The 25,442-nt window shown below is 47.2% G+C and overlaps 1 protein-coding gene across 1 annotated transcript in view; it reads left to right on the top strand.

Annotated features, from left to right (window-relative positions):
- LOC137538168 (pancreatic secretory granule membrane major glycoprotein GP2-like) overlaps positions 1-25,442 on the top strand; it is a 169,926-nt gene that overhangs the window by 112,462 nt on the left and 32,022 nt on the right. The window contains exon 8 of the mRNA XM_068260193.1: positions 19,870-19,927. Coding sequence (XP_068116294.1) covers positions 19,870-19,927 — 58 coding nt within the window. The remainder of the gene's footprint in view (positions 1-19,869; positions 19,928-25,442) is intronic.

Here is a 25,442-nt window from a genome sequence, read left to right as displayed (position 1 = left end):
AGGCGTGATAAGTTTAAGCGCCAACTGCGTTAGCACCGCAGTGCACAGCTGATCAAAAGTTTTACGCTAGCAAAGTCTGATGCACTTCGTATAAAGTTTAATGGTGCTGCTTTGCGTGCGGGACTTTGCAAGCGATCTAAACTTATCTAAACTTATCATGCCTAAACTTATCACACCTAAACTTATCATGCCTAAACTTATCACACCTAAACTGGCTTTTCACCAGAGTGGTGCAATGGTTATCATGCCTAAAGTCTCTAACTGGGTTAGCACCGCTTTGTGAATCGAGCCCCTAAACTTATCACACCTAAACTTACCATGCCTAAACAGAGTTTAGGCGTGATAAAGGGCTTTTCACCACGGTGCTAACTGTTAGCACCGCTTTGTGAATCAGGCCCCTAAAGTCTCTAACTGGGTTAGCACCGCTTTGTGAATCGAGCCCACAGTCTTTGTAGGTATTAAAATTCTCCTGCCCATTAGTGTTGGGCGAACAGTGTTCGCCACTGTTCGGGTTCTGCAGAACATCACCCTGTTCGGGTGATGTTCGAGTTCGGCCGAACACCTGACGGTGCTCGGCCAAACCGTTCGGCCATATGGCCGAACTAAGAGCGCATGGCCGAACGTTCCCCGAACGTTCGGCTAGCGCTGTGATTGGCCGAACGGGTCACGTGGTTCGGACCCGAACGCGCTCTGATTGGCCGAACTGTCACGTGGTTCGGGTAAATAAATACCCGAACCACGTCATATCTCCGCCATTTGTCTGTGGGTTTAGCTTTGGGTAGGCAGGCAGGGTAGTTCGCGCTCCAGCCACGCTAGCCAGGGTCCCCCCCAGTCATTGTGTGTCACTGCTGGGAACAGTAGTACACCGCTCGTTCAGCCACACTATATAGCATTCTGTGTACTGTTCTGTGTCTGCTGGGAACAGTAGTACACCGCTCGTTCAGCCACACTATATAGCATTCTGTGTACTGTTCTGTGTCTGCTGGGAACAGTAGTACACCGCTCGTTCAGCCACACTATATAGCATTCTGTGTACTGTTCTGTGTCTGCTGGGAACAGTAGTACACCGCTCGTTCAGCCACACTATATAGCATTCTGTGTACTGTTCTGTGTCTGCTGGGAACAGTAGTACACCGCTCGTTCAGCCACACTATATAGCATTCTGTGTACTGTTCTGTGTCTGCTGGGAATAGTGGTACACCGCTCGTTCAGCCACACTATATAGCATTCTGTGTACTGTTCTGTGTCTGCTGGGAACAGTAGTACACCGCTCGTTCAGCCACACTATATAGCATTCTGTGTACTGTTCTGTGTCTGCTGGGAACAGTAGTACACCGCTCGTTCAGCCACACTATATAGCATTCTGTGTACTGTTCTGTGTCTGCTGGGAATAGTGGTACACCGCTCGTTCAGCCACACTATATAGCATTCTGTGTACTGTTCTGTGTCTGCTGGGAACAGTGGTACACCGCTCGTTCAGCCACACTATATAGCATTCTGTGTACTGTTCTGTGTCTGCTGGGAACAGTGGTACACCGCTCGTTCAGCCACACTATATAGCATTCTGTGTACTGTTCTGTGTCTGCTGGGAACAGTAGTACACCGCTCGTTCAGCCACACTATATAGCATTCTGTGTACTGTTCTGTGTCTGCTGGGAACAGTAGTACACCGCTCGTTCAGCCACACTATATAGCATTCTGTGTACTGTTCTGTGTCTGCTGGGAACAGTAGTACACCGCTCGTTCAGCCACACTATATAGCATTCTGTGTACTGTTCTGTGTCTGCTGGGAATAGTGGTACACCGCTCGTTCAGCCACACTATATAGCATTCTGTGTACTGTTCTGTGTCTGCTGGGAATAGTGGTACACCGCTCGTTCGCCACTGTATAGCATTGTGCTCTGTGTCGCTGCTGGGAATAGTGGTACACCGCTCACCCGTCACTGTATAGCATTGTGCTCTGTGTCGCTGCTGGGAATAGTGGTACACCGCTCACCCGTCACTGTATAGCATTGTGCTCTGTGTCGCTGCTGGGAATAGTGGTACTGTATAGCATTTCTGTACTGCCACTGTACTGCTGCCAGTCAGCGTGTACTGTAAGGATAAGTGAAATGAGGAAGAAATCCGGTGAAAGAGGGAGGGGCAAGGGAAGAGGTGTTTCCCCTGACGGTTCACGTACAGGCCACAGGGGAGCACCCAAGAAAACCCACTCAATACCGCCCATGTTGTCCAGGACAACAACCCTCACAAATCCAAAAGAACAGGACCAGATAATTACTTGGATGACCTCTCAAGCGTCCAGCAGTGGGTTAAGCAGCACCAGCACATCACGCACGAGGTCCGAGTCCTCAGCCAGTTACAAGGAGCCAGTGGGCACAAAGCTGACACAACCGGCAGCGACACCACGCACACAACTGCCAGATAACCAGTCCGATGAATTACCTCAGGACACAATGGGGTATTCGCAGGAGCTATTCCCAGCCCAACAAACTTCCACCTTTCAAAGGTCAATGGAGGAACAGCCAGAAATGTTGTGCCTGGATTCACAACCGTTAACTGTGGGAAATGCACCGCGCACTGAAATACAAGGCGAGTCCGAAGAGGACTCGGAAACCCAAATCCCAGAGCAATTTGGGCAGGAGGGGTTGCAATTGCAGGAGGTCGGCCGACAAGATCTGGAAGACGACGTTGGAGTGTGCTGCGCAGAGGTTGTTGTGGGGAGCTCTACTCCACGGCGGTGGCCCACAATGACATATGACGAGTTTGAGGAGATGGAAGAGGAGGGTATGGACAATGTGGACAGAGACCCAGATTTTGTTTGTGAACGAGAACATCGCCGTCGTAGCAGCAGCACAGATGAGTCTGTTGAAGAACACACTGCTGCACGAGTTCGCCTTGTGCCACAAGGTAGGCGGCGCGCAATTTCAGGCACCACAAGCGTGGAAGTTCAAGTGAGAGGCAAAAGAGGAGCAAACAGAAATCGCCAGCAAGGAGGCAGGTGCTCCAAAGTCTGGGCTTTCTTTGAAGACTGCACTGAGGATGTTACCATGGCGATTTGCAAGGTGTGCAAGACCCGCCTGAGCAGGGGGAAAAATATTAACAACCTCTCCACCACCAGCATGAGCCGTCACATGCTATCCAAACATCCCACTCTTTGGGCAAACGCGTCAGGACAGGGTACCAGAAACAACACTGCCTCCCTTGGGTTCACCAGACTCACCACCAGACCCGCCTCAGCAGCAGCAGTAGCCCAGCCATTGCGTGGTTCACAACATTCACAAACATCAGACGACGCTGACACTGTCACTTTCCGGAGTAGTGCTCTTGAGGTCTCCCAGTGTTCATCAAACACAACAACCAACAGCCCTTCCGTGTGCAGCGCTACGGTTCAGTTGTCTGTGTCGGAGATGTTTGAGCGCAAGAGGAAATTGCCAGCAAATGACCCCCGGGCCGTGGCAGTAACAGCCAGCATAGCCAAGCTTCTGGCCTGCGAAATGCTGCCATATCGATTGGTGGAGACAAACAGCTTCAAGGGCATGATGTCAGTGGCCATCCCACGTTACGTGGTTCCCAGCCGCTACCACTTTGCACGCTCTGCAGTGCCTGAGTTGCATGAGCACGTGGTCAGCAAAATAACCCGAAGCTTGAAGAATGCCGTTGCCTGCAAGGTTCACCTCACCACTGACACCTGGACGAGTGCGTTCGGCCAGGGTCGATACATCTCCCTTACCGCGCACTGGGTGAACCTTGTGGAGCCTGGCAGCGATTCCTCACCTGCTACGGCACGGGTGTTGCCCACGCCACAAACAGCTGCACCGCCGTCCCTCCCACTGGATAACAGCAGCACCTACCTCTCTGACTCCTTCTCCTCCAACGCATCTCAAAGCTGTACCTCATCCGGAAACGCTAACCCAGCAGCAGTAGGATCGTGGAAGCAGTGCAGCACAGCTGTTGGCATGCGTCAGCAAGCGTTGCTGAAGCTAATCTGCCTTGGGGATAAGCAGCACACAGGGGAGGAAATTTGGAGGGGAATAAAGGAACAGACGGATTTGTGGCTGGCACCGCTGGACCTGAAACCGGGCATGGTTGTGTGTGATAATGGGAGTAATCTCATTCGCGCTTTAAGGTTGGCTAAGCTGACACACATCCCTTGCCTGGCGCACGTGATGAACCTAGTAGTTCAGCGGTTCCTGAGGACATACCCAGGCGTGCCCGATCTGCTGTTGAAGGTGCGTCGAGTGTCCAAACATTGTAGAAATTCCAGTACTGCTTCGGGGGCACTCGCCAAGATGCAGGAGCGCTTCAATCTCCCCCACCATCGCTTGCTGTGTGATGTCCCTACGCGCTGGAATTCTACGCTGCACATGCTAGCCCGCTTTTGCGAGCAGAAGAGTGCAGTGGTCCAGTACATGACGGCGCAGTACCGAGGCGCATCCGGCCAGCTGCCAAGCTTCTGTGGATCCGATTGGGCCAACATGTTGGACCTCTGCCAAGTCCTCCAAAATTTTGAGCAATCCACGTTGCTTGTGAGCAGTGACAACTCTTCAGTCAGCATTACCATACCACTGCTGTGTTTACTGAAGAGGTCGATGTTAAAAATCAAGGAAACAGCTGTCATGATGCAACTGGGGGAATCTGAAGGAGAAAACGATCAGCGTGATGGTACCAACATCAGGCCATCCGCCTCAGGGAACGCTGGCCCCAGCAGCTATGACGAAGAAGAGGAGGAGGAACAGCTGGAGTTGGAGCAGGAATTTCATGCCACCACTGACGAGGGCCAGAGCGGTGCACGTTGGACTTCCACAATTCAACGCGAATGGTCAGCAGAAGCAGACCAGGAGGAAGGTGACGACTATGATGCATCACAACAACTATCACAACGCTCACAAGAGGATGATGAGGATTCTGGTAGGACTCTGGCACACATGGCTCAATTCATGCTAGACTGCATTGAACGTGACCCACGCATTGTGCGCATTCTGGACAACACCAATTACTGGGTTTATACCCTTCTGGATCCACGGTACAAACACAATGTTCCAAAACTGCTTGAAGAAAGAGTCAGACAGGTCAAAATGGAAGAATACCAGCAGGCCCTTGTGGAGACTTTAGAGAGGAGATTGACATCCTCCCCCTCCTCTAGCCAGTTGTACGCAGACAGACTGACTTCCGCAAACCCAGGACGACCAGGAGGGCAGCAAACAACGCAAGCCGCAGCTAGTACCCAAAAGGGAATGGTATCGGCAGTGTCCTTGGAGTGGGAAAATTTTCTGACACCCATGCAGCCGCAGCCCACTGAACAGCAAGCGTGCAGATCCACCTCCAACACCGATCGCCTGGAGAAGATGGTCAAGGACTACATGTCAGATGGCGTAGCTGTGTCGAACCATCCATCTGCACCCTTCAACTATTGGGTATCGAAGCTAGACACCTGGCACGAACTGGCAATGTACGCAATAGAGGTGCTGGCTTGCCCGGCAGCCAGCGTTATGTCGGAACGCTGTTTCAGTGCTGCCGGAGGCATCGTCACAGATCGGCGTATCCGCCTCTCTACAGAAAATGCAGACCGTCTGACTCAAATTAAAATGAATCAATCCTGGATTGGAAATGACTACGCAACACTCCAGGACCCCAACCAAGTAACATGACCAATGAACATCTGGGATGGTGTTGCGTTTCCGGGCCCTGTTTATTGAACCTCTCATCTGTATTACATTTATGACTGCATGGCGGCAAAAAGCATTGCTGCTATATCCGCACGCTTTTTGTCCACATGCAAGGCCTGGGTTGTTGTGTCTCACAAAGCGTGGCCTTCTCCTCCTGCGCCTGCTCCTGTTCCATCACGTCTGCTGCTGCTGGGTTAGCGTTGCCGCGTGGTCCCTGTTTATTGAACCACTTATCTTTATTACATTTATGACTGCATGGCGGTACAAAGCATGCTATCCGCACGCTTCTTGCCCTCATGCAAGGCCTGGGTTGTTGTGTCTCACAAAGCGTGGCCTTCTCCTCCTGCGCCTGCTCCTGTTCCATCACGTCTGCTGCTGCTGGGTTAGCGTTGCCGCGTGGTCCCTGTTTATTGAACCACTTATCTTTATTACATTTATGACTGCATGGCGGTACAAAGCATGCTATCCGCACGCTTCTTGCCCTCATGCAAGGCCTGGGTTGTTGTGTCTCACAAAGCGTGGCCTTCTCCTCCTGCGCCTCCTCCTGTTCCATCACGTCTGCTGCTGCTGGGTTAGCGTTGCCGCGTGGTCCCTGTTTATTGAACCACTTATCTTTATTACATTTATGACTGCATGGCGGTACAAAGCATGCTATCCGCACGCTTCTTGCCCTCATGCAAGGCCTGGGTTGTTGTGTCTCACAAAGCGTGGCCTTCTCCTCCTGCGCCTGCTCCTGTTCCATCACGTCTGCTGCTGCTGGGTTAGCGTTGCCGCGTGGTCCCTGTTTATTGAACCACTTATCTTTATTACATTTATGACTGCATGGCGGTACAAAGCATGCTATCCGCACGCTTCTTGCCCTCATGCAAGGCCTGGGTTGTTGTGTCTCACAAAGCGTGGCCTTCTCCTCCTGCGCCTCCTCCTGTTCCATCACGTCTGCTGCTGCTGGGTTAGCGTTGCCGCGTGGTCCCTGTTTATTGAACCACTTATCTTTATTACATTTATGACTGCATGGCGGTACAAAGCATGCTATCCGCACGCTTCTTGCCCTCATGCAAGGCCTGGGTTGTTGTGTCTCACAAAGCGTGGCCTTCTCCTCCTGCGCCTGCTCCTGTTCCATCACGTCTGCTGCTGCTGGGTTAGCGTTGCCGCGTGGTCCCTGTTTATTGAACCACTTATCTTTATTACATTTATGACTGCATGGCGGTACAAAGCCTGCTATCCGCACGCTTCTTGCCCTCATGCAAGGCCGGGGTTGTTGTGTCTCACAAAGCGTGGCCTTCTTCTCCTCCTGCGCCACCCTCCTCCTGTTCCATCACGTGTGCTGCTGCTGGGTTAGCGTTACCGGTCCCTTTTCCTGGAACCTCTTATATGTATTACATTTATGACTGCATGCCGACAAAAAACATGTTACCTGTGCAAAGAAAACAGACATTTCCCGCATTTAAAAGACAGTTTTCCCTTTGAAACTTTAAAATCGATTTTCTCAAAAACTATAAGCTCTTTTTGCTAATTTTTTTTTCCTCTTGTACCCACTCCCAAGGTGCACATACCCTGTAAATTTGGGGTATGTAGCATGCAAGGAGGCTTTACAAACCACAAAAGTTCGGGTCCCCATTGACTTCCATTATGTTCGGAGTTCGGGTCGAACACCCGAACATCGCGGCCATGTTCGGCCTGTTCGGCCCGAACCCGAACATCTAGATGTTCGCCCAACACTACTGCCCATTGAAATCTAGGGAGTTTTGCAGATTCACCACATTCGCAAATTTTTGCTGAGATTTGCATTCTAAAATCGCGACCCCAAAATCACATATTCGGCTCATCATTAATTACATCGCCATCACGGTGGAAGAAGAAGGCGATCCAGCCATCTGCACAGGTAACTAGGAAACCTCCCTCCAAAAATTTGGCCCTGCAGCCAAATAAAGTTTTTAAGGGTTAATAGAAATGTAAGTGTAAGGCTACCTGACAATCACCAGTTCCCCTTCAGACTCTATACCCCGATCTGCATCATGCTCTTCACCTGTCCCTTAATACACAACAGAATTTGGGGCTGATTCACTTACAACGTCCGCCAGCAGTAAGCGATGCAATGTGCAAATCTCATGAGAGAATAAAAATTGCAATGCCGGGAAAACATTATCTCATGCACATAATCAGGGGCCGGTTCTAGACTGAGGCAAACTTGTGAGGATGTGCACCCCTTACCCCCCACCCCCCTCCGATTTGGAATGATCGTCCAGCACCCAAAAATGTTCACCCTCAGTATAGGTAGGTAGGTAGGTAACCAGGTATAAGTGTCCCCAGTATAAGTACCTAATATTGCTGCACCGTGTATAGGTAGCCAGTATAGTTGCCCAAGTATAGGTAGCTGGTATAGTTGCCCTCTTTATAGGTAGTATAGTTGCCACAGTATCGGCAGCCAGTACAGTTGCCCCAGTATAGCTAGCTAGTATAGTTACCCCCAGTATAGGTAGCTAGTATAGTTGCCCACAGTATTGTTGCCCCAGTATAGCTAGCTAGTATAGTTACCCCCCACTATAGCTAGCTAGTATAGTTACCCCCAGTATAGGTAGCTAATATAGTTGCCCCCAGTATAGTTGCCCCAGTATAGCTAGCTAGTATAGTTACCCCCACTATAGCTAGCTAGTATAGTTACCCCCAGTATAGGTAGCTAGTATAGTTGCCCCCAGTATAGCTAGTATAGTTGCCCCAGTATAGGTAGCTAGTATAGTTACCCCCAGTATAGGTAGCTAGTATAGTTACCCCCAGTATAGCTGGTATAGTTGACCCCAGTATAGCTACTATAGTTACCCCCAGTATAGGTAGCTAGTATAGTTACCCCCATTATAGGTAGCTAGTATAGTTGCCCCCAGTATAGCTAGTATAGTTGCCCCAGTATAGGTAGCTAGTATAGTTGCCCCCAGTATAGTTGCCCCAGTATAGGTAGCATAATTGCCCCCAGTATAGGTAGCTTGAAAGGAGGGACAGTGAGCACAGTGGCGGGGTGGGGTTCCAAACCCTCCCTCCCTCACCTGGGTCCCCTCGACAATTACCCCTCCAGATATTAGATCGACGGCAGGCACAGCAGGTGGGGAATGACTTGCCACTTCCTCGTCCCAGACGTCGAAGCGCTCAGCACTGTGTTCTACAGGTCTTCTCCACCTTCAAAGCTGCTCACTGTGCTTCTGCTAATCAGGAAGCACAGTGAACGGCATTGAATGTGGAGAAGACCTGTGGAACACAGCACTGAGCGCTCTGACCTTTAGAACCCGGAATTGGTGAGTCATTCCCCGCCAACTGTGCCTGTGGCTGATCTAATATCTGGAGGGGGGAGCGCGAAAGGAGGAGAGGAGCTGGAAACTCTCTCCACAGCCTCTACGATGTAGAGTCTACATTAATCATTATCGGTATGTGATTGGCCTTTTTGGTGGTGCTTAAAGGGAACCAGAGACGAAGCACCCTTGTGTATTTTACCATATATATCAGTAAGAACATTAGAGAAAACACTTACCATGCTCTCTGTTTCATCCTCACTGCTAAAAGTGTCTGTTATCAGCTGTGATAAGAATCCTGGACTGAGCATTCAGTCTGGCTTTGCAGGGAATAATTATAGCTGAGTCATGATATCAGAGCCACAAGGGGGCAGGCTTGGGCTTGAAAAGACACAAGAGAAGCCAGACTCAGCTATAATCTTTCCGTAGCAAAGCTAGACTGAGTGCTCAGTCGCGGATTCTTATCAGAGGTGATAACAGTCAGATTAAACAGAGAACAATGAAACAAAGAGCAGATTTAGGGCTTGATTCACAAAGCGGTGCAAAGTGTTTGCACGCCTGTGAAAAGCCCTTTATCACGCCTAAACTCAGTTTAGGAGTGATAAGAAGAAACTCGCGCGATCTCCCGCGCGCAAAGTTTTGCGCGCGTAGCGCACCGCGCTGCGCGCGCAGTGTGCCGTGCTTCGCGCGCAGCGTCCATTGAGCCCTATGGGACTTTGCGCGCGCAGCGCGGTGCGCTACGCGCGCAAAACTTTGCGCGCGGGTGCTTCGCGCGAAGAGCAGCACAAATCGGTGATAACTCAGCTTTGCACCGCTTATCACGCCTAAAGTCTTTTAGGCGTGATAACTGAGTTATCACCGCTTTGTGAATCAAGCCCTAAGTGTTTACTGTCATGTTCCCACTGACTTATAAGGTAAAATACAAGAGGGTGCTTCATCTCTGGTTCTCTTTAAGTCCAAAATATCTTCTTTGGTCTTTTTTTTGTATTTAATAACAGGTTGTTAATGTCACACCATGCAGTCAGGTTCTTAACTTCTTCTCTGTATGCAGCTTCCTCATTGTCTGAAATAAGCACAATGACAGTGGTATCATCTGCAAACTTAACAATTATGTTTCAGTCTATGGATAGGCTTGCAGTAATGAGTGAAAAGTGCATAGAGGAGAGGACTCAGTACACAGCCCTGTGGCACGCCAGTGCTCAGGGTAAGGGTGGAGAATGTGTGTTTTCCTAACCTGAGAGCTTGAGGGTGATTTGTAAGAAAGTCCAATAACTAGAATTGTTGCAAACCTCCGATTTTGGTTCGCGAACCTCGAACTCGAACACGCGAAAAAAGTTTGCAAACATGCAAACTTTTTGAACCGCCATAGACTTCAATGGGCAGGCAAACTTTAAAAACTACAAACATTAATTGTGGCCACTAAAGTGATGGAAAAGATGTTTCAAGGGGTCTAACACCTGGAGGGGGGCATGGCGGAGTGGGATACATGCCAAAAGTCTTGGGGAAAAATCCAGATTGTACGCACAGCAGTGTTTAAGGGCAGAAATCACATTTTATTGCTAAATGGGAAGCCTAAAGTGCTTTAAAACATCTTGCATGTGTATACATCAATCAGGTAGTGTAAGTAGTGTACTGCTTCACACTGACAGACTAAACTCACTGTGTAACACACCGCAAACAGATGTTTGTGTAGTGACTGCCATGCTGGACTGGTGCGCACCATGGCGAGAGTGCAGGCAATGGCGTTTTTCAAGCCCATATGGTCGGGCTGAGGTAGCTCAATGACAGAACAACAGTGACTGAGTGTCTAGCTGATCAAACTTAGTCTGTCCACAATGAAGCAACAACCTTATTATCTTCTTGGGTCAGGTGTGCCCCCCAACCCCAATACACTGATTTAGCCGGTTATTGCTTCATTGTGATACGCAAGCCCCTTCACCACGCCAAGGTAACGATCGTGAAGAGGAATTGACACATGTACATGCCTTTTGTTTTGTTGTTGTAGCCGCAGTGCAGCCAGAAAAATTTGGCAGGCATGTACACGCACCAGAAAAATTATTAATTAATTAAAAATTCAGGAATCCACATGGAGTCCCAGGGCTCAATTCACAAAGCGGTGCTAACCCAGTTAGAGACTTTAGGCGTGATAACCATTGCACCACGCTGGTGAAAAGCCAGTTTAGGCGTAATAAGTTTAGGCATGATAAGTTTAGGCATGATAAGTTTAGATAAGTTTAGATCGCACGCAAAGTCCCGCACGCAAAGCAGCGCCATTAAACTCTATGCGAAGTGCACCAGACTTTGCTAGCGCAAAACTTTTGATCAGCTGTGCACTGCAGTGCTAACCCAGTTGGTGCTTAAACTTATCGGGCTCGATTCACCAAGCGGTGCAAAGTGTTAGCACCGTGGTGAAAAGGCCCTTATCACGCCTAAAGTCACTTTAGGCATGATAAGAAGAAACTCGCGCGAAGTTACCGCGCGAAGCTCCCATTAAGCCCGGTAACTTCGCGCGAAGAGCAGGAAAAAGCGGTGATAACTCAGTGGTGAAAAGGTCATCACGCCTAAAGTCTTTTAGGCGTGATAACTGGGTTATCACCGCTTTGTGAATCAAGCCCCTAAACTTATCACACCTAAACTTATCATGCCTAAACTGAGTTTAGGCATGATAAAGGGCTTTTCACCAGCATGCTAACTGTTAGCACCGCTTTGTGAATCAGGCCCCTGGACCCTGTTGGTGGTGGCAGAGAAGGCAGTCACACAGAGTGCAGGCAGAGATGCTGTGTGTGGGGACTGACTTAGTCTTCGGGCACATAGCCGGCCTTTGACCTGAGCGACCGGAGCGGCCCCTCAGGGTGCCAGCTTCCAAGGGGGCTCCTATAGCTGGTTGCCTATACTGAGAGCATCTACACCTGATTTTCTATACTGGGGGCACCTATGGCTTGCTACCTTTACTGAGGGCACCAACACTTGGCTTCCAATACCGGAGGCACCTATGCCTGGCTACCTATGGGGGGGGGGGGGGGGGGATGGAGGCCTTCAGCTGACTTCCTATACTGGGGGCACCTATGAATTGTCGGTGCTGTGCTATCATTCTAAATGAGGGTGGGGTGGGGGGATAAAAGAAGGGGCACAAAAATCATGTTTCGCTCAGGGCGCTGTGAAACCTAAGGCCGGCCCTGTTCCAGCAGATGATGCTGAAACCCAGGAGGAGGAGGGCGTCATCGGGGATGACCTTATGTAGCCATGTTTCTGTGAAGCAGAGGGCCGGGGTGTAACAGCCAAGATCTCTCCTGTCGCAGAGGAGGCGTAGTTCGTCCATTTTTTTGGGGAGGGATTGTACATTCACCAGGAGGACTGAGGGGATGGCTGAGCGTAGGCCCTTCTTCCATAGTCTCACGCGGGCTCCTGCCCAGCATCCTCTCTGCCGCTTACCTGGCCAGGGTCTCAGGGCTGGGTCTAGGACTTGCTGTATGTGGTTCCAGACCAGGGCGGTCAGGGGCTTGGCATCAGGAAGAGGGGGGGCCCGTGGCTCCCACCCTAGAAGCTGTTCCCTGGTATAGGTGGTGCGTGTGGCTAGGGGCAGGCTGGGCAGGCCATGGCCATTGGTGCAAGGGGTGGTTGTGCGCCAGCATTGGGCGGAAGTGGTTCGCCAGCGTGGGGTGGAGGGGCACGGCATATTGGTGCACCAGCTTGCTCCGCAGGATCTTGCATGCAGTCACCAGATAGGCTCTGGCTATGGGGGGCAAAGGAGCAGGAACAGTGTGGGTCAGCAGGAGTGCCTGCAGGCTTGGCGGGCCAATAGCCGGGCCGCTGTAGGACAGCAAGCAGACGGGTCAGCAAGCAGAGTGGAGAAGACAGGCAGGAGGGTTGTAGTGCGCTAAGCAGGACTGCTGTGGGTCGGCAGACTGGAGGGCAGAGAAACTGCGGGTCAGCAAGGCAGGTCGGTTGTTGCGGCAGAGAAGCAGGACCGCTGTGGGTCGTCAGGCAGGAAGGCAGGTTGAGGGGCAAGAGAGCTGAGGGTCAGGCAGCAGACAGGCAGAGTGGAGAAGGCAAAGGTTCTTACCCCTGGCGGGAGGCAGTCTGATGATCGGGTGCCATGTGGATCTGCGTACTTCTATTTCCTGGTTGCAGCTGCGGTGTCTGGGGCTCAGGTGACGGTGGCTTTGGATGGCTGCAGCTCTGTGGGTCCGCTGCCGCAAAGGGGGCCCCTTCCCTGCTGGGGCCACGTTGGAGCCTCAGAGCGGTGGGTGGGTGGCTGGCAGCTTGTGGTTGTCCTCACTGGCTTCCGCAGCGGGGACTCGTTGTGGCCGCGGGATGGCTGCCTGATGTGTCCCGGGCAGAAGCTGTCCTTGCAGGCTTGGGGGGGCCTGGCAGCAATCAGCAGGCGCACGTGCTATGCACCGGGAGCAGGAGGATGGAGGCCCCGGGAGAAGGGCCGCTCTCTGCTGGGTGTGCGGCGCTCCCACCTCTGCGTGCTCCGTAGGCCTTCCACGTGGGTGGCCGGGGATGTTTTCAGCGGCCAGATCCTGGAGGTGGGTCCCGCATTAACCAGGCTGTGCTGATGCCGCTCCGGCGGCTCCTCCAATCGGGTGGCCGGAGATCCGTCCGGCGGCAGGATCCTGGAGCCGAGTCCAGGCTGTGCAGATGCCACTCCGGAGGTCGCTCCAGGGTCCCTTCCATGTGGGTGGCCGGAGATCCGTCCGGCGGCGGAGATGGGCCTGGCGACCGGATCCTGGAGCCGAGTCCCGCCGAGTCTCTGTGCCCAAGGCTGCGCGGATGTTGCTCTGGAGGTCTCTGTTACCAGGCTGTGCGGGTGCCGCTCCGGAGGTCTCCCAGGTCGGTGGGGACTCTGAAGTAGGTAGGTGGATGGCAGCAGTCTGGGAGCTGGCTACAATTGCTAGCACTAAAACTAAACCTAAAACTAGCTAAAACTAAAACTAAAACCACTAACCTAAGTAACTAAACTAACTGCGGTAAGCTGCAGTGGGCTGAAAGGGATAAAAAAATAAAGAGAGTGGAGCTGTGTGCCATGGCTGCTGATCAGCGCCATCTTGAACTATAATCACAGCACGAGCCGTGCGTTCGGGTGACCGCTCGGCCAAGTTCGGTGCACGCTCGGCCAATAACAGTAGGGGGGAGGAGTTCGAGCAGCGTGGCCGTGCATTGTCATGAACACCATGCGGTGTTCGGCTGTGCTCGACTCAAACCCGAACGACCCATTATTCGGTGAATAACGAATAGTGTCGAGCACTGTTTGATCAACACTACTGCAGAACACACTAGGTTACACTAGTCAATCAAATCAAGTAGCAATTTCCGCACTCTCACTTCAGCAAATTTGTTCAGAACCGTCAGTGAAGTTACTTAAAACCCCTCACTGGTACAAACTCACCGGATCTGAGGGTCTAACGTCAAAAGCCTTGCATTTGGGGGATGTGCCCCCCCATCCTCTCTCTCCGGCAATATAGTTGTCCTTCCTGCCCCTCTTTGTCTGGTGTAGATTGCCTCCGTTTCAAGCAGTTTGTAAAGCAGTAGCACAGAGGCGCCAAGTAGAGTAAAAAAGATTAATAATTGTTTAAAAGGGGGAAGTTGGGGGACTCACCTCCCACGTAGAAAGAAAGACCAGACAATGGGACGTTACTCACAGTAACTTTGTATTAAAAGCTCCAAAGTTGCAATGCGTTTCACGGGTCACAATCCCGCTTCATCCGGAAACTGTTTTTGGGGAGGGTACAAAGTTGGGTCAATAGCCTGGCTAAGTACCTCTGTAGGCGCCTTTCTGGTCTACCAGCTCCGTTTCAAGCAGGTTCTTTAGGCTTTCTGATTCGGACTCAGCTTTGTGAAAAAAACTAAAGAGGACCCGCATTACTTCTTTATTAAAAGTCTAAAAGCACATCTTTTAAAAGCGGCTTTGCAGCAGAGCTGGCATTACATATTATTTACAGAGGAGTTAGCTTCTGGGTGGCCGCCTCTCGCATAGAAAAATACCTCCGTTCACGCTCTCTGTGTACCACCGTCATAAAAACCTGGGTTCACTTGCAAGTGGCGCCGCTTGGTGGCGGGTCTTTGCTTGCCGCCATTATACTTGGTCTGTGCTGCTGATGATGGGTTATGATCCAGAGGATGCTTAACTCCAGATGGGAGAGAGAGCAGAGGATGTTACCTGCTTCACAGCCAGAGATCACACCATCATTTCACAGCGTAACACAAATTCTTCTCTCTCACTGATCGTTACTGATTGTTGATTACTAGCATACAATACTTTGTGTCATAACAGCCATTTTTCAGTAAAAAAATGTCTAATTTCATTTACATAGCATTGTCCAAAAGAAGGTGGCGCCTACACAATATTAAAATGTGAATATGAGTCCCCAGTCTGTCAAGTTATATTCCTGCGGCTTGATTGCCACACAGGGGAGTAAGAGGGAGGGGGGGTATAATATACACTTGAAACACAAATGTGAATATCCCGGTGGGGATCTGAAAGTATGGAATGAATAATAAGGACACTGGGTGAGGGAAATATATATATTGTAAAGTTATGTAAGTAGAAACTGTTAAACAATGTCCATTTCACTGTAAAATTATGTAGAAATTGTCAGTTAATGTCCACTGTATTGTAAACGGGAACTTCCCCTTTAAGTGGGCTGCGGGGACCCACCTGTAAGTATAGGAGCAATTTTAATATATGTAGTGGAGGGGAGAGTGTGTCTCCTATGATGTTTCTGAGGAGATCATATTTTAAACAATAATTCCTGTTCTCATAGATTAGTTAGTATTTGGAGTATACGGAAACCGGAATAGTTTGGCTGGAACGCAATGCGTGACACACGCTGGAACGTGGGACGCATGATGGTCCTAGTCCGGCAGGTACGCATGCGCAAGCCACGGAGAGGCGAAGTACGTGATTGGGTCGCTCTGGTGGGGCGCATAGTGCGCATCATGCCGAGGCATGGAACGCATTGGGTTATCACGGGGGGAGGAGGAAGGTATATAAGCTCTCATGAATGCGCCAAACCCCAGCTCCTGATGAGTCTTTATGACAAAACATGTCGGGCGGGGCTTAGGCGCGGAAGTGAGAGCCGAGGATTGAGTGTGGAGCGTCTGATTGGCGTCCTGAACGGCGGTGGGGGAGGCTAGCGTGCACACAGCACCATCCACGACACGGGAGGACATAGAAAGGCAACCGGAGCCCAACTTAAACGGGGGAGAGCCAGTGACAAAAAACTCCGAGCCCATATTGAGTCTACGCATTGTGAGTGCAACTTGTTTTTATCTTTTTATTAAAGTTTTACAGTATTATGCTATGTCAGCTTTTTCTTCCTTTTGAGGAGTATATGTGCTGATGTACATGTTTATATGAGATATCGGGTCGGAGGTAAAGGCAGACGAGAGCCAGAGGAGGTGAGGGACGGCCCTAAGTGTCCCAACGCGCTGTTAGACCTCCTTTGAGGTCTTAGGATCTGGTGAGTCTGTTTCCTGGTGGTGTGGTGGCAGCAGTGGCGTAGCTAAGGTGCTGTGGGCCCTGATGCAAGTTTTACAGTGGGGCCCACCAAGCACTCTATACATAACAATTTCCCCTGCGCACCAAAACCTGCCAATGGCAACCACAGTGTCAGAGGTGCAAGAAGGGGATGGGGAACAGTTTGTTAGTGATTACCACTATTCAGAGTATCTATAGAAGTGATAATTATGAGCACAGGACCAATAGAGAGCTAATACTGTAGTTGAGGGAGGGCCCTTCGGGGCCCCTCTGGCCCAAGGGCCCCGATGCGGTCGCTACCTCTGCACCCCCTATTGCTACGCCCCTGGGTGGCGGATAGTGTGTCATTTGGAGGAAATTGTTGGAATAATAATTCACTACAATCAAGCCGCAGGAATATAACTTTACAGACTGGGGACTCATATTCACATTTTAATATTGTGTAGGCGCCACCTTCTTTTGGACATTGTTGATTGTTAATATTGAAGGGGCAGCTCCAATATATGTAGGTTAAAGGTGTAGCGCTTATCTCTGTGTGAATACATTCATTTACATAGCATACCGCAAATGTTTCTTTCTCGGTGACTGTTACTGATTGTACTACGTTGCCCAGCTTACTGAACTGTGTGCGTTACTTTGTGTCGTCAGATGAGGGAGAGCAGCAAGGCAGATACTCAGATGAAAGTCCCCAGATCACCACAAGGTGTAACTTTCCTAATACTGTGGCCTATTGTGAGCTTCAAGCTGTAAGCGATGATGAGGGTGATGATGATGTTGTGAAGATGGATGTGTCAAGGGTGTCCACAAGAGAGGAACATGAGGAGGAGAGTTCAGAGGGAGAGACCCAGCCTCGGAGATGGATGACAAGGGTAGGAAGCAGGGAGAGGTTGCAGGGGGCTGGAGGCAAACAGCAGGATGTTACGACGTCACTAGGAGTCATCCAGCCTGCGCGCATGGTCACCTCTAGTGATACTAGACCAGCTCAACAAGGGTGTTCAGTGTGTAGAATATTTCAATGTGTTCACGTCTGTAGTTTTCTTTATTCTTCTTAATACTTCTATCTTCCTTCTCTGCTGTAGTCTTCTCTAGTCTTCCTTACGCTTCTATTTTTTTTCTCTTCTGTAACCTTTTCTTCTCTTCCTTTTCTCCTGTAGTCTTCTTTTTACTTCCTTACAGTTCTATATCTCTTCTCTTCTGTAGACTCCTTTTGTCTCCCTGATACTTTTATTTTCCTTCTCTTCTGCAGTCCTCCCTGTTCTTTCTTATACGCCTATCTTTCTTCTCTTCTGTAGCCTTCTTTCCTCTTCCTTATACTTACATATTCTTTCTCTTTTGTATTCTTTATCTTTCTTCTTCCTTATACTGCTATCTATCTTCCCTCTCTTCTGTAGCCCTTATCTCCCCTCCCATAGTTAACAAAATAAAACACTTTTATAAAAAAAAAAAAAGAAAAAAAAAAGTGAAATTTAAAAAAATATACATAAATAGTTACCTTACGGTCTAATCTTTTTTTTTTTAATATGTATGTCATGGGGGTATAATACTGCTATTTTTGCAAATATGGGCTTTTAATTAGTGACCGAAGCAAGATGGAAAAAATGCACCTTCATTTCCAAATAAAATATTTTCACCATGCATTGTTCTAGGGGCATACTTTAAATGTTGTAATAATCGGGACAAATGGGTTTTATCCATAGTAACACATTTTATTTTAATACTATAATGGCAAAAAACTGAGAAATACATATTTTTTAAATTTTTCTCTTATTATTCCCGTTAAAATGCATTTAGGATAAAATAATTCTTAGCAAAACGTACCACCCAAAGAAAGCCTAATTGGTGGTGAAAAAACAAGATATAGATCATTTTGTTGTGATAAGTAGTGATAAAGTTATTGGCGGATGAAAGGAAGGAGCACTGAAATGTGAAAATTGCTCTGGTCCATAAGGGAAAAAACACCTCAGTGGTGAACTGGTTAAATTGATTTTCACCAGTTCTTCCGCCAAAGAAGAATCAGGGTCTGTGGGCTTAATGTGAATGTCATTCAAATAAACTGAAACTCTTTCCTCCACATATTAATACAAAAAGCCCATTTCGACCTTATAATACTAGCCTCCAAAGCTAAGGCAAAGAAGAGGGGGGATAGGGGACATCTCTGCTTTGTGCCCCTCCATATATTAAGGAGTTTAGAGATTGTTGCATGGAGTTGGACTCTTAAGTTTTTATATAGAATTTCAAACCATCTCCTAAAAACTTCCCCAAATTTGAATGATTCTTAGAGATATTTTGGAGATGACTTTGAATTCTATTAAACTTTTTTAATTTTACCCTTTGTTCTAAATAGGGAAGAAGTAAAAAATACCCATTTACTTGGGATTATATTTGTAGTTCCCCTTATTATTACAGCAATAAGTGATATGTGGCGCTGTGTCTCAAAACAATAGAAGCCCCCCAGTATCTTACCTAAAAGTGCCCATTAACGATACAATCATTAATGGGCACTATCGTTAATCGATCGTTTCTGATCACCGCCGGGGTAATTGATCAGAATCGATTAGTCATAGTCATGTCCTTTAACCAGTTTACCACTGAGGGGTCTTTCTCCTTATGGACCAAAGCAATTTACATATTTCAGTGCTTCTTCCTTTCATTTGTCAATAACTTTATAGCTACTTATCACAACAAAATGATCTATACCTTGTTTTTTCGCCACCAATTACACTTTCTTTGGGTGGTACGTTAAAAATTAATGATTTCTCAGTTTTCGGCGCGGGAGCGCGTGTATGGCCAAATGGTTGTGGCGGAGATACGTATATCTACGCCCGTGGAGCTACGATGAAGTCTCCAAGGGCGTAGATACTGTATACTGTAGGTTTTACATTAATTGGTTAATAGCCGCATTACCGCTAACTGTTAAAAAGCAATTTATAGTGCATTTTTCTCTGGAGGAGATGTGCATTTTATATGCATGTATTTTAAATTTTAAAACTTTTCAAACTAGTTGTCCTTTAAGTATAGACTGTACAATTGTTCTATGTCGGATGAGTGGACCTGTACATCCTAAGCCTCTATAGATACAGAGAAAAATACTGTGTGCAAACACTGCAGCAGAAAGTCCATTCTTATGTAGAATTACACTGTAACATCTGCAGATATGCGGAAATATCGATCCTAATATGTCTGGAAATGACTAAGCAATCAGCTTCTGCTTTCCTTCTTCCCACGTCTTTGCCTTCTTCCTGCTCAGCTTCCATTAAATGCTCAGGGCAGCATGTGAGAGGTTTGTCAGATGTAGTGCAGTCAGCACTTCTTCCTCTCAGCAGAGTGGTGCTATAGGGAACTGTCAGCCACACAGAATGTGATGAGGGGATTATTAGTAGTAAGAATTAAGATGATTATTCACATAAATACTTCATAAAGCTGCTTATTTTCTCATCCTCAGGCTAGGGCAGCATCAACTGATGGGGGAGGTACACTGTCTATACCCATACAACTCAACAGTGAGTATAATTTACATGAAGAAAAAATATTTTCAAGTCATCTATTTATATTTATTCCATTGATTTGTACTCTTTGTACGCTTTCACAGCTGATATTTTTAACCACTTCATTCTATCTGGATGGATATATCCGTCCAGATAGGCTGCACTAACTGCCGCTGGCCCCGCGCGTGCTCCTGCCGCCTTCTGCAGACCCGGAGATCAATGAATGAGAACACAGTTCCCATTTATTGATCTGTGTCACCGTACGAAAAACTGACGGTTTCTCTGAAAAGCCACGATTTTTCAAAGTGTCACATCATCCCTTCAGATCCTGTAAGCGAGAGCTCTCGCTTACAGGATGAATAACAAAAAAATCACTGTGGCCATCTTGTGGCCGTATAGTAAAACTACATCTACATATATTTTTTTTTAAATATACCCAATCAATTACATTTAAAAGTATCTGTTTACCTCCCCACTCTAAAAAACCCCAAATAACATTTTTAATAAAAAAAAAAATTACAATAAAAAAAAAAAACAACAACATAAATAGTTACCTAAGGGTCTGAATTTTTTTAAATATGCATGTCAAGAGAGTTTATTACTATAATTTTTTAAGTTATAAGCTTGTAAATAGTGATGGACGCAAATTGAAAAAATGCACCGTTATTTCCAAATAAAATATTGATGCCATACATTGTTATAGGGACATAATTTAAATGGTGTAATAACTGGGACAAATGGGAAAAATAAAATACATGGGATTTAATTATGGTAGCATGTATTATTTTAAAGCTATAATGGCTGAAAACTGAAAAATAATTAATATTTTCAATTTTTTTCTTAATATCCCCATAAAAATGCATTTAGAAATAAATAATTCTTAGCAAAATGGACCATCAAAAGAAAGCCTAATTGGTGGCGGAAAAAACAAGATATCGTTCAATTCATTGTGATAAGTAGTAATAAAGTTATTGGAGAAATAATGGGAGGTGAACGTTGCTCGGATGCATAAGGTGAAACAACACTGAAGGCTGAAGTGGTTAAAGGCTCATACACATGTGCAACTTTTCCGCACGAACAACCTGACGACATGACCGACCACATCACCAAGAGATTGCATGACTTATATTTTCTGCGCATCAACCAATAGAACAACCAGCTCATTTGCATACAAGCAAATGATGGCCTGAACGATATGGCCACATTCAAAACAAGTACAAGTCGTTCAAATGACTTGTACACACAACCAACTGCACAATATCAGCCCAACAGTCGAGTGAGTCGACCCACCTGTTGAACTGGACAAAGCGCCTGTTGTCAGTTACTTGTCTAGTCATTTGTTACACGTTCACTTGCTCAACTGTTGTCCAATAGACCAAGTTTGGACGATAGTTGAGTGTAATAGTTGCATGTGTGTATAAGCCTTAACATGCGGTTTTGACAGAAAATAATCTATGGCTATGTATGGTTCTTTTTTGCATTGTTATTATTTATTGAAAAAGCACCAACATGTTCCATGGAGCTGTACAGAGTAGAGTAATGGAGGACAATGTGACATGCAGTACAGTTTGTAAGATATATGGGTGACAGAGGCAGTTTCTACAGACAGTGGGAATTAAATGAATCTTAATGAACTGAACAAGGTTTAGATGGCTGAGGATTTCGTACCTCCCCTCTGTGACTTGCTGAATATTTTTTACATATTATTCCTAAACCTCGTACCTCCCCTCTGTCACTTGCCTTAAATGTAAACAAATTATTCCAGAACTTCGTCCCTCCCCTTTGTAACCTTCCGAATATTTATAGACCTTATTCCAGGGGTACATATTATTTGGGCGCTGGGCAGTTCGGTGCAGGGCGAGCTGAATGACCGCTCTCCCTGTTGCCGCTGAACTCCCCGGCGACGCTAAATACTATTCCTCCTCCTCCGAGTTGTCGTAACTCGGGGGAGATGTAATTCGGGGTCTGGCAACCACCGGAGCCCTTAATTACTTTTATGTAATAGCATTGCTGCCATGATGGTGCCCAAGCTTTGGTGCTCGGCGCTTAGCACCAAGTGCCAAAATAACCTGCTTCGTTATTCCAGAACCTCATACCTCACCTTTGTGAACTTTCAAATTGTTGTAGACATTGGCCTCAATTCTGGTAGGGTTAATAACTAATTACCTCATGTGAGGTAATTTTCCTCATGAGGTAATATTTTGCAATTCTGGTAGGTTTTAGTCATGTTTTACCTCATGAGGTAAATTATGAGGTAATTCATGAGGTAATTTCCCGAAAATAGCTATTCTCATGGAAATTTTAGCGGGCATGTTAGCACATAATTTACCGATCAGTTCAAGATCTGCCTGTACCTGGAGGTAAGGTCAATTTGTATGCATTTTGCAGTTTTTAGTGGAGTTCCTATACAGACTGTGTAAAAGGAAAGAACAGTAGAAATAAAACTCCAAATATTTACTGGATTTTTTTTTTATAAGGGATGCCTATAAATATACTTTTCATAGGTTGCTACATAATCAAATACACATCTTCCAAAGACTATCCTAACTTATTGAAGACAATTAGGCCTCGTGCACAATGCATTCTGCTCGCATGACCATGCGCTCGTTGTTTGACGTGATTTTTTTTCAGTTTCTGTGCGTTGAAGGTTTTTGTAAAGCGATTGCGTATTTTCACTTCCTGACGTCAGTCAAGAAGTGAACTCTTTGATCTGGAAAAGAATAAATACAGTGCATTTATTCTTAAAAAATGCTCGCGCAATCGCTGCACAAAGCGATTTTTTGAGCGTTTTGCGTTTTCCTATACCTCCATTGAGGCAAAATTGTCTCAAAAATGGCCCCTGCAGCGCTTATCTGAGCGGATCAGAAACGAACAGCTCAGATGTGAACCTTGTCATAGAGAATCATTGCAAAAGCGTTTTGAAAATCGCCAGCGCTTAAAAAATCTAAAAGATGCCACTAGTGTGAATGAGCCCTTAAAGACTACTATTATTTATTTACTGCTGAAATACCTCAAGTTTTACCTCACTTTATGCATTTACCTCATGTCTTACCTCATGTTTGGAAATGGAGAAAATTCTTTCAGAATTGCTAAAAAAAAGAGGAAAATACCTCATGAGGTATGTTACCTACAAAAATTATTTACCTCACATAGCTACCAGAATCGAGGCCCTTATTTTAGAGTGCGCACCTCCCATCAGTGACCTTCCAAATATTTATAGACCTTGTTCCTGAGCCTCTTACCTCCCTTCTGTGACCTGCCAAATATTTATACACATTATTCCAGAACCACGTACCTCCCCTCTGTGACCTGCTGAATATTTATACACATTATTCCTGAGCCTCGCACCTCCCCTCTGTGACCTGCTGAATATTTATACACATTATTCCAGAGCCTCGTACCTCCCGTCTGTGGCCTGCTGAATATTTATACACATTATTCCCGAGCCTCGTACCTCTCCTCTGTGACCTGCTGAATATTTATACACATTATTCCTGAGCCTCGTACCTCCCCTCTGTGACCTGCTGAATATTTATACACATTATTCCCGAGCCTCGTACCTCCCTTCTGTGACCTGCCAAATATTTATACACATTATTCCAGAACCTCGTACCTCCCCTCTGTGACCTGCTGAATATTTATACACATTATTCCAGAACCTCGTACCTCCCCTCTGTGACCTGCTGAATATTTATACACATTATTCCTGAGCCTCGCACCTCCCCTCTGTGACCTGCTGAATATTTATACACATTATTCCAGAGCCTCGTACCTCCCGTCTGTGGCCTGCTGAATATTTATACACATTATTCCCGAGCCTCGTACCTCTCCTCTGTGACCTGCTGAATATTTATACACATTATTCCTGAGCCTCGTACCTCCCCTCTGTGACCTGCTGAATATTTATACACATTATTCCCGAGCCTCGTACCTCCCTTCTGTGACCTGCCAAATATTTATACACATTATTCCAGAACCTCGTACCTCCCCTCTGTGACCTGCTGAATATTTATACACATTATTCCAGAACCTCGTACCTCCCCTCTGTGACCTGCTGAATATTTATACACATTATTCCTGAGCCTCGCACCTCCCCTCTGTGACCTGCTGAATATTTATACACATTATTCCAGAGCCTCGTACCTCCCGTCTGTGGCCTGCTGAATATTTATACACATTATTCCCGAGCCTCGTACCTCTCCTCTGTGACCTGCTGAATATTTATACACATTATTCCTGAGCCTCGTACCTCCCCTCTGTGACCTGCTGAATATTTATACACATTATTCCCGAGCCTCGTACCTCCCCTCTGTGTCCTGCGGAATATTTATACACATTATTCCAGAGCCTCATACCTCCTCTCTGTGACCTGCTGAACATTTATACACATTATTCCTGAGCCTCGTACCTCCCCTCTGTGACCTGCTGAATATTTATAAACATTATTCCCGAGCCTCGTACCTCCCCTCTGTGTCCTGCTGAATATTTATACACATTATTCCAGAGCCTCGTACCTCCCCTCTGTGACCTGCTGAATATTTATACACATTATTCCAGAGCCTCGTACCTCCCTTCTGTGACCTGCCAAATATTTATACACATTATTCCAGAACCTCGTACCTCCCCTCTGTGACCTGCTGAATATTTATAATCATTATTCCAGAGCCTCATACCTCCATTCTCTGACCTGTGCTGAATATTTATACACATTATTCCCGAGCCTCGTACCTCCCCTCTGTGACCTGCTGAATATTTACACAAATTATTCCAGAACCCCATACCTCCTCTCTGTGACCTGCTGAATATTTATACACATTATTCCCGAGCTTCGTACCTCTCCTGTGACCTGCTGATTATTTATACACATTATTCCCCAACCTCGTACCTCCCATGTGACCTGCCAAATATTTATACACATTATACCCGAGCCTCGTACCTCCCCTCTGTAGAGATGGCCCAGACAGTTCGCTGGTGAACTTGTTTGCGTGAATTTCACAGGTTCGCGTTTGCGGTGAAACGTGAACTTTTAGCGAGTTTGACCCACCCCCTATACCACATCATTGGGCTAAACTTTGACCCTCTACATCACAGTCAGCAGGCACATGGCAGCCAAGCAGGCTGCACTCCCTCCTGGAGCCCACCCCCCCTTTATACAAGGCAGCAGCGTCGGCCATGCTCTCACTCTGTGTGCTGCTGTTTTAGTAAGAGAAGGGAGAGGTTTCTGCAGAGATAGGGACAGGGGAGGACTGGCCAGGGGGGAAGGGGGGAGATTTCCCACCAGGCTGCCTCTCATTTAATGATTTAGGGCTGGCACTGTGAATGGTGAATTCAGGTTTTTGTATAAGGCAATGTGAAGCACTAGGCTGAATAAGGGAAATAAACGCCCAATTACAGAGCAATTGCAGGGCGGGCAAGCTAGTAAATATACACAGCATGATACAGAGCAGAGGCTTGCCTGCAGGGTCCGTGGGAAAAAAATCTGTCTGGTCTCTCACCATTGTTAACTGCATGTGCACAGCTACATAAGATA

Source organism: Hyperolius riggenbachi, chromosome 11 (assembly GCF_040937935.1).
Source record: "Hyperolius riggenbachi isolate aHypRig1 chromosome 11, aHypRig1.pri, whole genome shotgun sequence".
Classification (NCBI taxonomy): Eukaryota; Metazoa; Chordata; class Amphibia; order Anura; family Hyperoliidae; genus Hyperolius; species Hyperolius riggenbachi.
The sequence above is the reverse complement of the archived record's forward strand: the minus strand, read 5'-3'. Positions and strand labels throughout refer to the sequence as shown.